Source organism: Cornus florida, unplaced genomic scaffold (assembly GCF_030987335.1).
Source record: "Cornus florida cultivar Cherokee Brave unplaced genomic scaffold, ASM3098733v1 CherokeeBrave_3.0.0_Hap2_Chr05, whole genome shotgun sequence".
NCBI classification, from domain to species: Eukaryota; Viridiplantae; Streptophyta; class Magnoliopsida; order Cornales; family Cornaceae; genus Cornus; species Cornus florida.
The window spans coordinates 5,678,860-5,691,849 of NW_026775575.1; the positions used below are offsets into that span (position 1 = coordinate 5,678,860).

The window sequence follows — 12,990 nt, forward strand, 5'->3', positions numbered from 1 at the left end:
ATTCATTTTTCGTATTTTTTCCTATTTCGTCATTTTCCCTATTTTGTATTTTCCTCATTTGTCACTTTGCTGGCATAACCTCACTTCTTGTGTTTGGAGTTGGTTTTTGACTTCACATATCTTTATTCCAAGTGGTTTCCACGAAAAATGTATCTTTACTTTTCCAGAAAAGTACTCTGGTTGCTACCGGTGTCCATAGGGGTATGGATGCACAGTTCTTCAGAAACATTTCCATTTCTTGGGGTATTTTTTGTAAATATCTTTAGAAGATATTTTATTTCAGGGGTTTTTAAGAAAATATTTTTGGAAGATATTTTCATTCTGGGCCAGTTATGCAGTTTTCACTTTTTGGAGGGGCCATTGTGCAATTAATGAAAGTTATTACTAAATGCTTTGTTTTGAGCCTGGGTCCTCGTACGGGATTCATTTTCACTTTTCGTCGAGTCACGTACTCTTTGAATTTCCTTCTGATTATTCCAGTTTCAAGGTTTCCAGCACTAGTTGCTACCGAACTTGTTTGGGGCATAACATTCTGCCCGAGACTCGGTTTTCGACGCTGTTTCTTCCATTGTTCATATTTTATCATTTTGAATCTTTTTCATTTAGAGTTTTTCCATTTGAGCGTGTTTGCTCGAATTCCACTTTTCCGGACCCGGCTAGGCCCGTTCGGGGCATTTTTTGAGATTTTCTATAAATAAAGTGACTTAAGAGAAAATATCAGATTTTTCTCTCTCTCTCTCCCCTCTCTTGGCCGGCCATCCATGGCAGCCATGGCTACCGGTCTTCTTTCTTCTTTTCCGGCCACTTCCCTTTTGTAAAAAGGTGTAGTAGTGCCTTAGTGTTTATTGCTCGTCTTGACGACGCGCATCTTTCACCCTTATTTGAACCCAATTTTGGCCAATTTTTGAGTTCGGGTTTGAGGCCAGGTTAGGATTTTGGTAGGTCCTCCTTGGATTTTATTGTTCACGGCGTTGTCCCCGACAAAACCCAGAAGTATCGTCGGATTCGGAGCCGTTTCATTTTGGTGGCTTTTGAGATTTTCATCTCAAATTGAGGTAGGGGATGTTTTAGGATTTTGTATGTGTTGTATTGAGTGTTCTCCATGATTATACAATTTATTTGCATGCTTTGTATCAAATCTAGAAAAATTAGTATTATTTATTTCTTTGTATAAGATTTAATTTTCAATGATGTATATAGTCTAGAATTGAGTTGTGGCATGATGATTAATTATGTTTTAATATGTTTGTTAACATATATTAAATTGAAATTATTTTAATAAGAATTGTACTTTTTATTTAACATTTATCTTTTGTGAAAGATTAAATTCCATGGTCGTGCCTTGCATGAAATGAACTTGTGATGTTCTTTTAAAGTAAGTCTTGGCATGTCCTTTAACATACTTTAATTTGAGAGCAATTGGATAAGTATGAAAATCTAGAGATTTAAATTAAAATGATTAATTAAAATCCATTTAATGGTTCCATTGGCCTAAATTAAGTTTTTAACTTGATATTTGTGATGACTAGGGCTTGTATACTAGCATATGTTAATTTGGGACCATTTGATGATGTTTTAAAATTTAGGAGTTTGATTATCATGATTTGATTAAATTCCATTTTGTTATTCAAATGGCCTAATCAAGTTTTTGAATTGATATATGTAGTGATCAAGTTATATTGTATAACATGTGTTAATTAGGGACCATTTGATTGGGATTTGAAACCTAGGGAAATTAATTAGTTATTTGATTAATTTCTGTTTCTATTGCATTATTAATTAAATCATGTATTTGACATTGATAATATGTTTGAAGCATGATTTTAAACGTATAATGGATGCATGAGTTTATATTTTAATGTTGAAATATATTGTGATAGCGTGTAACGAATCCCACACTGAAGATTCGACATGTGATGTTATTATAGCGCGTAACGAATCACGCTATGAAGATTCGACATTGTCATCCTATAGTAGTTGTGGATTTAGAGCATGTATTGTGTAGTTTCAACCTACTTGTGCATGGTATGTAGTTTCGTGCTGTATATATATATATATTTCGTATATAAGTTGTTAACTTATTTATTTTGGAGTCTTGGGACATTGTTTCTATGATATGGCTAGAGTTTAGCTCTAGTGAGGGAGGTATGAGTTCGCCCCGTTGAGATAGTGCGCACTAGGGTGGTCTTCCCAGCTGGTTAATGCTCAGAATGACCATTTTGTTCTTGGTTTAGTCCGAGACATGATGTCCAAGTCTTCCACTATTTGTTTTCGCATTCAATTCTAAGTTGACAACTAATGCTTAATTGTGACTTGTGGTTTTAGTTATTGACGATTTAATATTGTTAAGTACATTTATGCATTATGATTTTAAATGAATCATAGCATGCTTTAATGTTGTTAAGTACATTCATGTTTTATGATTTTTTTATGAATCATTATAAATTTTGATGTTGCTAAGTACATTTATGCTATATTATTCAAATGTGACTTAGGAATGATCCTATAGATTCATTTAGAACATAGAGGTTAGGTGGCATGACCCACTTTAGTCGTTTACACACTTTTAGATTTCAAGTTGATTACTTTGAAAATCTATATTTTGTCGCTTTGTATAGCATGCTCCTCTGTTGTTTGAATTGCATGAATAATGTGTTTTATACTAGAAATAATCTTAGGTAGCTTAGGATGCTCCCTGAGTCTCACATTTGACATAGACACTAGGTGGAATGAACCACGATGTTTAAATCATGCAACCATGTAAAATGTTAGGTCGATGCATACTCATTTCCTACGAGTAGTTTTATGTTGCTCACCCCAAAGTTACTGGGGCATATTTCAGGTACAGGATACAAGATTGGAGATTTGCACTTGCTTTGGGAGAATTGCAGAATGGAAGTTTCTTTAGAAGTGTTACCTAAGAATTAACTCTAGAGGGGGGGTGAATAGAGTCAATGGCCAATTTTCGCAAATTATAGAAGTACAATTCTAATCAACAATATAACCAATTATGTAATAAACAAGATATAAAAGTAATCAATTTAGCATAACTGTAAAAGAGATAAGGGAAGAGAAATTGCAAACAATAACACAGCGATTTTTGCGAGGTTCGGAAACTCCTACTCCTCGGCTCAAGATTCCTCTTGAGACTTCCCAAATTCCTTAGAGCTTCTCCTTAATGGTGGAGAGCAAACCTTCAATTGAAGCAAGACCTTACTTCTCTTTCTTGCTAGGAGAACATCCTTCTCCTAGGCTTCTTTTTGGGTCACACCAACCCTTTACAGTATCCTTGCTAAGAGACCACCTCTCTTAGTTTTACATAGGCCACACCAGCCCTTACAATTTCTTTGCTAAGAGAAACTCTTCCTCCTAGGCTTACAGCAGATTTGTAGATAGAATTTGCAGTACAAGAAATCCTCTCAAGAACTGATACAAATCAAACCTCACAATAGAGTATATATGAAATCAAGTGAAGCTCAAACTCTAAGTATGAAATGTATGAGAGATGATGAGGAAAATACAGAACAAAAGCTCTGATGAAATACTAGAACAAAAGTTCAGCAAAGGCTCACTAAATGCTCTCTGAAGTTCACTCTGATTCAACTATGGAAGCTTGTATATGAGATAAAGATCGATGTCTAAACAGAGGCTCTATGAGTGAGTATAACCAGAACAAAAGCTCTGTATAATGGTAGAGCCAAAAGCTCTCTTTGATGCACTTGAATGAATGTTCTTGAATGCTCTCTCAAGTAGTATAATAGAGCAAAAACTCTATGAAGATTAAAACAAGAGCAACAACCCTTTTAATCTTTACTGGAATCTCTCAAGATAGAATAAGAGTGAAATGAGAGAGATGATGAGAAGATTGAGAACAAAAGCTCTCTTTGAAATGTAATATGATGTCTCTTAAAATCGTGTGTTCTTTTCAGACAAGCCCTCTGTATATATAAAGAAATTCATAGCTCAATATAGCTGTTAGAAGTTGTTAGAGGAAACAAATGCATAAAAATTGCCGTTGTAATTCAAAACCCTCAAAAGAGCCGGCTCTTTGCAAAAGTGGAGGCGGCTCAATTTCAAATGGAGGCGGCTCCATTAAAAAAGTGGAGCAGGCTCTTTTTCTAAAATGGAGACGGCTCAATAGAAAAATGGAGCCTTCTCTAGTTTTGTAGAGCCTTCTCTACTTTCCTTAGCCTTCTCTAATTTTGGTAGAGCCCTCTCTAGTTTTTCATTGAGCCTTCTCTACTTTCCTGAGCCGTCTCTAATTTTTTAGAGCCTTCTCTAGTCTTTGAGAGAGCTGGCTCTATTTCTTATAGAGGCTGCTCTTGCTTTATGAAGGCTGCTGCTAAATTGGACAGAAAAAAATGCATGACTTCAAATGGACATAACTCAGTCTATGAAACTCCAAATGAGGTGAAATTTGAGTCTAAATTTATTGTCTTGAAGTCAGCTATCAAAAGGCACTGGCCTTGCTCAAAAATTCCAACCATAGAAAAAGTTATGGCTGTTTAAGTGCAACCTGGTCAGAATTTTCGCAGAGCAGAATCAGGTATTTGTGAAGCTCATATCTCAGTCATTTTTAATCCAATTTAGGTTAAATTTGAGTCTAAACTCAAGGGCTCGAAGTTAGCTTTCCAATGCCACTGGCCTTGTGTAAAAATTCCAACTGCACAAATAGTTATAGCAGTTTTAGTGCAAGCTGGTCTAAAATTTTCTAGGCTGAAAATAGCTTCTTTTGAGATATCCATCTTTCTAGCACCTAGGACTTTGATGAATGATTCAATTAAGTTCAAGGCCTATTTCTAAGAGTCTAGGGACATATGAAGATGATAAATTTCAAGTGTATTGTGTCCTAGAGTTATTTACCAAATTTTGGCAACAAAGGCTTTAAAGATGAAAAATTAATTCAATGCCTTTTCCTTTTCTTTTTAGAGACCAAAATAAATATAATGATTAATGTGCATGGTCCTAGAATTTCTAGCTTAAAAAATGAGTTCTTTCAAAGCTTATCAAACTTGAACTAACTCTTTCTTAGTAAAGATTTCATATGACAATATATATGTATTGAAGTTCATAGTCTAATGCTAATGATATAAGAGCATATAAATGATGTATGATATGCATGGTCCAAAAGAGATGAGCTTCAAATGAATTCATAAAGACTTTGACATTGAATCTTAAGCTCTCACCATCCTATCTACGTTTTTCTTCATTCTTTGACCGTAATCGTTTGGGCTTGATGAAGACTTTCTTTCTTTCCTTGAAATGCTTTGTGTGATCTTTGAAGTCCAAGTTCTTCTTTAATTTCTTGCACTTTGATGCTTCCTTGAATCCATTGCTTGAATATTTTGAATGCTTGGAATGGATCTTCTAGCTCATCATTGAGGATTGAATGTTGATCAACTATATATCACTCAATGAAAACATTAGTACTTAAACATCATTAATGGTTTGTAATCATCAAAACATAAGATTGACCTTTAGATAAAATCCTTAGGCCAACAAGAAGCATTCTTGTTCACATGCAAGTTTTAGCATGTTTAAGTTTTGCCTATGAAATGTAATTTTTCTAACTTGGAGGTTTGACATGTCAAATGTTGTAAATGAATTGTAATAAGGCCATAGGCCATTTCAGCATGTTTAAAATGTTATTTTACACTTGTGTGTATGTTCACATCATCACACACTTGCATACAATTCAATTTGATCATGCAATGGGGGATCCAATTGAGCCTTAGGGACTTCTTTTCATTTTTGGTGCATAACAGGTTCATTTTTGCATTTTCAACCTATTTCGGTCGACCGGTAGCTTGTTTCGGTTGACCGATGGCCTTTGAATTTCAATTGAACAGTAAAAGTCCAATTCCAGTAGCCTTTTTCAGTTTCGAGCCACAAACCGGTCGATCGGTTTGTCATTTCGGTCGACCGAAATGAAGGCTCTTTTCCTTCTTTTTCCTGGCTCATTTCGGCAGACCGAAGCTCCATTTCGGTTTGTAGGTTTTGTTTGGTTGATTGTTTCTTCAGGCCTTTATCGTTTCATTCCTTCCTACTAGATTTTGTTAATCTTGTGTAATCCATTTAGTGGTGTTCTTAGTTTAGTTTGAACTAGATTTTGTCCCTTTGGTTGTCATTGGTGCCATAGGGTACCATTTGACTCTTTTCATGTTAGTTTTCGCTTCTGGCTATTTTCTTGAGCTTCGTGACTTCATGGAAGGTCACATTGGTGTCTTGGGGATGGTTTGCATCTCTATAGACTTTGGATTTATCTTTTGCTTCTGCATTTCAGATCCGTTATTGGGTCATTCATTCGTTTCATCACTGACGCACTGGGTTGAAAAACTTAGGTTATCTCAGATACACTGCACGTTCCCAATGTGTAAAATTGTTGTGTATTTTAAACAATCTTTTTACATAGACACATCAATATATTTTCTTTCTCTACCATTTTTCTCATTCCATTAACGAATCAACCCTATATTAAGTAAATTTGTAAAATTATGTGGGATAAAGGCATGATAGTGATTGGTTGTTATTGGAGGATATATTTTTATTTAAAAGATATAGAATAACCGCTGGAGCTAAAAATAAATAATCCAAATTTTTTTGTGTAAATCTATTATGATACATCAGATTTAAACAAAAAAATATTCAAAACGTTTGGAGATGTTCTTAATTTTTTTAATTTTTTTTGACAAGTGTCAAGTTATAAGCGATCCACGTAAGCAAAAGCAAGGAATTCCTGCCTATGTGGCCGAAGACAAGCATTGTTCCCCAATAAATTACAAAGTGTTTCAAAATTAATTATAGAACGAAATATATAAGTTAAAAGAAAATGAACGAAACACATTAAAAGGAAAGCTAAACAGAGAAGGAAATATACAATATTAAAATATTAAAAACTTATTTATTTCAATACAAAGGATTTCAGTACATTAATATAAAATATTAAAAATTTATTTATTTAATTCAATAAATTAAAATCTAATTAGAGAAGGAAATACATAATATTTAAAAACTTATCATTAATATATAATATTAAAAAAAAATTAATTAATTCAATGAAAAGGAAATAAAATTAGAGAAGGAAATATATAATATTAAAAACCTTATTTATTTAGTTAATAATAATATAGGTAGTAGAAAATACTAAAATTCAATCAATGAAATATAATTAAAAAAGAAAATATATAATATTAAAAAAATTTCATTATAGAAGGAAACACATTAATAAATAATATTAAAAAACTTATTTATTACATAAGTAAACATGTTAATATATAATATTAAAATTTTTATGTTAATATATAATATTAAAAAACTTGGGAGGCGATGTTCGCACTCCACTTTTTTATGTTTGCACTCCACTTTTATTTTTACTTTGCATATTAAATGCACTAACTAATTTTAGATAAAATTACCCTTTCATCGTAATCTTCTTCACCATATTTCTTTCTATTTCAGTTATTTCTCTATACAATATCATTTTTGCTAAACATTCTTCTCTCTATTCAATACTTTTCTTAAAGAACTCATGAATGATTTTTTCGTTTATTTTTTTGTTGTCTGTAATTAATATTATAAAAAAAAAAAAAAAATTTGTACCCCAAAAAAAAAAAAAAAAAAAAAAAAAAAAAAGAGAAGAAGAAGAAGAAATATTTGAAAGGTGAGTTATATGGATGTAAGTTTTGACAGAGTTAAATTAAGAATTATGTTTCAATTGAATTTAAGAGAAGTAGAGTTAAATTAAGAATTATGTTTCAATTGAATTTAAGAGAAGTAGAAGCAAAAATAATAAGGATACAAATACTTGATTAGAGCTACAAAAGCTTAAATATCACGTCAAAAAAGCAAGCATAATTGTATTTAATACTCATTTCTCTCTCTCTTTTAAAATCTCAGTTCTTGAAACTTTATTGTCAAAACAATTATGGTTTTTCTCATCAACTAGAAAAACTCCAAGATTTAAATACATTCCAAATTAATTATTAAAAATAACACGAAGAATTTTTTTCAAATTAAACTCAAAACACACAATACAAAAAATATATATATATACCATAAATATTAGCATCGATTGTGTTGAATGGCTCATGAAGTTTTGATAGTTCTTACATGCTTTCTGTGCTAATCTTCCATTGTTCCATACAAAGATCAATATTAAACTCTAATGAGAGAGAGAGAAGATAATTAATAAAAGTAGAGAAAGAATTGAGAAAGGCTATAAGTGACCCAAATCATTAAATTGGGGGGAGAGAGTGACAAATATATTTTTCTCTAACCGTAAGGGTAATTGTGATGTTTGAAAAAAATAATGATTTATTTACAAAATTAGGGATAGATGTGTTATTTCATTTAAGAGTCCAGTGCAATTGTCCTCCCAATAACTTATGTTAGTATATACTATTAAGAAACTTATTTATTTAATTCAATAAAAGAAAATTTAATTAGAGAATGAAATGTATAATATTAAAAAACTTATATCATTCTCCCGCTAAATATTTGAACTATTTTATACGTTTAGTTAGAGTAATTTTTAGAAAATATAAATTTTATACATTTGTCTAAAATTACTAGTTATATCATAGTTAAGAATGTCACACCGTAAACTTTACTCTTAGATTCGGGTTTGTTACTAATGAATGTGCAAAAGACAAAGCACTTAGCTTCATAAATATTTAAAATTTCAATTACTCAAAAAAATTACTAATTAATTATTTATAAAATAAAATATATTTTGATAATTTTATACAATATACAATATTTTTAATTAAAATAAAATTTTGATCTCTTTTACTAGTCGCATATAAATACGTATCATATAGCCTTAAACAAAAAATTTCTCAAGTTGGTGGAGCTAGAGGAACCTTGATTGGCTTAATCCAAAATGAGTTTGGATTCTGAAATTTGAATTCTAAATTCTAAAATACAAAATATTTATAAGTACACCACACCACCTTCTCAAGTTGGGCTTCAAGTTGGCCTTGGGTTTCTCTATAAGCTTGACTCGTCCAAGTCCAGCCCTACAATAATGGTGCTCCTCACCGATTGAGATTTCCACAGTCGATCATAACCGTCAGATCATCGTTTACTAGATGAACGGATGGATCTCGTGCGAAGGAAGCTCATTCGAATTTCAAATAAAAAATCACTAAAGAAAGAAGCCAGCCGACCGTTGGTGTGGTGGGGTTAGGGGTGCGTGGGTCTCCTCATTTTGAGCTAAATCTGAAAGCTAAACTACACTCCAGGCTCCAGCTAGTAGTAGTATATTTTGTTCTTCATCATTCAAATCACTTTCTTTGTTTTTGTATTTCGATTGAAGAAAAAGCTAACAAATTTTCCCCAACAAAAAGAACAATCACTTTGTTGAGAAGATAATGAGACGCCATGGTTGGCAACGCCCTCTCCACCCTTTGCAGGTACACTTTTCCCTCTATCCATCACATATTAGTATTCAATTTATTGCTATATATGTCTTTTTTGCTGATATATGTTTAAGTTCATTGATTTCTTATATATACCCCAATCGAAATTCACCCTTTGTTGAATGATTAGGGTTTTGAAATTAGGTTGCCTCATTAATTAATTTGTTGATGATTTCTTTCGTGATGATGATGAAACCTTAGAATATTTGGTATTCAAATTGGAAATCTTAATTTTTCCCCTCTTTGTTTTTCAATGTGAGATGAAATCATTTTAATGTAATATCTTTCATCATTTGTATGTATGTATGATATCTGGTGCGCGCAGATGGTGGCAATGGCAATATACAGTTTCCTGGTCACGTCCTTCTATTGCTTCTTGGGACTTTTTCTTGGAAACACAACTGCCGAGATCACCGTCACCACAATCTTCTCCTTTGTGGTAATCACTCTCAACAATGAAAGTTTCAACCATCACATTCATTCACTACTATCTCTTCTTTCTTCGTCAAATCTCTAGTCAATAATACTCATTCTCAAACTAATAATTTTCAGGCACTTGCAGTTATGTTTCTGTTTGTTAGATGCACCGCCACCGACCCAACTGACAAAACAAGTTTTAGAAAGAAGAAGAGAAAAATCAAATCTAATGGGTTCCCAAAGCTAAATTATGGGTTTATTTTAGGTCAGATTGTTATGAGGTTTTTCAGGAGATTGGAGCGCAAGATCCTTACCACTTGTATAAGGAGGAAGTACCTGGATCCTTTGAAAACCCATGCTCAAATGGAGCCCTTGCTTCCATTTCCTCTTGTCATGAAGGATGATGATTCTGTCGCACCTCACCCGAAAGAGGATGACATTTCGTATTGTGCACTTTGCGATTTCGAGGTTGGTTGTGCGTCTGTAATGATGCATTTTGGGAGTAAAGCTTCTGGATTTAAATCAGATTTAGAAAGAGGGAATATAGATGGATAAATTTGAACCAGAAATAAATTGATAAAAATGAAATGAGAGATAATTCCATCATCATTCTGTTAGTGAGGAAGTGCTTGTTTAAGTAAGAATTGTGCAGGTTACCTCACAGTAGTAGTATATTTTGTTCTCCATCATTTGCTATTTTGATAGAACATTTATCCATTTGCAGGTAAAAAAACACAGCAAGCACTGCAGGACCTGCAACCGTTGTGTTGAAGGGTTTGATCACCACTGCAGGGTAAGAAGCAGGGATTTTTTTTTTTTTTTTGGTCAAACACTAACCTATATTTATTTAATTTGTGAAAATGTTCTACCATGTTATAACAGTGCCATATGTATGTCTTTGCATCTTACAGTGGCTAAACAACTGCGTTGGGAAAAAGAATTACACAACATTCTTCCTTCTAATGATTTTTGTTTTGTTAATGGTCAGTTAAAGATTTGCACTTCTATTTATTTAACATCAAGTACTTAATAAGTAGTGTTAAACAACTTAACGAGTTTTAGATGTTTCTTATGCTAATCAAATTGTTAGTAGTGCAGCTTACAATTGAAGGAGGAACTGCTGTTGCTATATTTATTCGGTGCTTTGCAGATAAAAGAGGGATAGAGCAAGAGCTGGAGACGAAGCTCTATGTTGAGTTCCCAAGAGGAGTTCTTGCAGTGATATCTGTAACATTTTCCATTCTTTTCCTGCTCTCGTTGTTCACTTGACACCATTTTAAACATATATTCTCTTCACAACTGATTTTTAGTTGTCAATACATAACAGGTTTTGTTGTTTTTAATGACGGCGTATGGTTCAGCAGCACTGGGACAACTTTTCTTCTTTCATGTTGTTCTCATCCGAAAGGTATTATTTATGGCTATAATGCAAAGATGACTTCCAACATCATTTGTGTGTTTGCTGAGGTCTGGTAACTCCCAGTGTATGTTTGGTCTTATGACTATTAAAATGATGTCCTTGCGATCAATGGGTATAATTTTCTATGAGTAATTATTGAAATTGCCCCACTGATAATCAGTGAAGAAGTCATTTGCTGCAACTTCTACAATGGCTCAACCACGTCTCAGGATCTCACATATCGTCTCCTCACGCTTGTTTGTACAACTTAATCCCATCTAATGAAACTGAATGAACTTAGACCTAGCTGCAAAATAGGGTCTTACATCATTTATATTTGCAAACATAATTTGCTAGAGTTTCACTTTCACAAATTTGTTTTATATTGAGTAGATAACTCCAAAAGCTTAGCTTTGAGATTAATAGAAACTATACGGTCTAGTTTTTCTTTGCTTCTATTATGAACAATAATGCCCTCATCTTCCTTCCACTACCACAACTCTGATTGCGGGAAGGAGCTAACAATTTACACATGCCTGATTGTTGCTGCAGGGAATGAGAACATATGATTACATCTTGGCAATGAAAGAGGAGAACCGGTCTGTGGAGCTAGAACCATTTGAATATTCAGATTTCTCTTCAGATCTCTCTTCAGATGAGAGCATCGACTCTGATTCTCCTGAAAAGCCGACATTTGTCTCTCGGTTTATATGCAGAGAACATAGGATAAATCAGGTATTTAGTTTCAACAACCTGCCTAGTGTTTTTCAACCTTACCGTGTACCTTTATCACTAGCTTACTTGATAGTTGCTGGTAATTTTCAGAACCCGCCAAGATTGTCCATTAGAATTGATGGAGAACCTGATCCTTCCAGCTCGAGCAAGAAGCAAGGCCTCCATGCAAGCATAGACCCATGGAAACTTATAAATATGAGCAGAGAGAAGGCTCTAATGCAAGCTCAGAAGGCCAGAGAAAGGATCATGAAACAGAAGCCAGTGACGGAAAGTGATTCACTGAAGCCACTTCCATTGGAGACAAAACGCGGGCCACTAATTAACCAAGATAGAAATGTGGCAGGTATGGGATCGGGCTTGACACCTCTCATTTGTAAAGCAAGGGGGGTTCCAGGGTCACCAGGACGATGTTCAAGCCCAAGAAGACGCTTTTCCAGTTCTCCGAGAATGTTCTCAACATGTTCTGTGGCATCACCAAAGAACAAGTATAAAAGCAATTTCGATTTAAAGTTGACAGAGGTCTCCAGGGAGCTTGAAACTTATATTTCGAGGCAGGTTTTATGCTCTATTTTGAAGAAAGATGGGAGTGAAGCATCGCCAAGATAGAATGCTTTACAATTGGTTATTTAGTTCTCAGCCTTTGAGAAAATTGGTTGATGGTCGTGTGTTTTCTTGGTAAGGTTCTTACATGTACATTGAGACGGTGTATGTCCTTTTTTCTTCTTAAAATTATATACAGAAAATACATTTGAAACTATGGTCAAGGACAGATTAACAACTATATCTGTGTGTAATTTCATGAGGATTGTGTTAATGAGCTCCAATTGCGATATTTATATCCTTTTTCTTACATTTTACACAATAATAAAGCATTTTAACACTGAGGATAGGCAGACTAGAAATTATGACTGGGACCTATGTTGGGATTTATATGCCCTAGCATAGCAAATTCCTGTTTGGATTAAGTGACATATGTTCCTGACGTTTCTGAAATATTTATGTTTTATACAATTGGTGAAT

The 12,990-nt window shown here is 33.5% G+C and overlaps 1 protein-coding gene across 1 annotated transcript; it reads left to right on the top strand.

The window, feature by feature from the left end:
- The first annotated feature begins 9,163 nt into the window (after positions 1-9,163).
- On the top strand, positions 9,164-12,751 carry LOC132306084 (protein S-acyltransferase 18). Its single transcript, XM_059803299.1, has 9 exons — positions 9,164-9,413; positions 9,745-9,858; positions 9,972-10,304; positions 10,561-10,629; positions 10,748-10,819; positions 10,935-11,063; positions 11,164-11,244; positions 11,788-11,970; positions 12,061-12,751. The coding sequence occupies exons 1-9, from the start codon at positions 9,372-9,374 to the stop codon at positions 12,574-12,576; spliced, it is 1,539 nt and encodes a 512-aa protein (XP_059659282.1). The 5' UTR covers positions 9,164-9,371; the 3' UTR covers positions 12,577-12,751.
- The last annotated feature ends 239 nt before the right edge of the window (positions 12,752-12,990 follow it).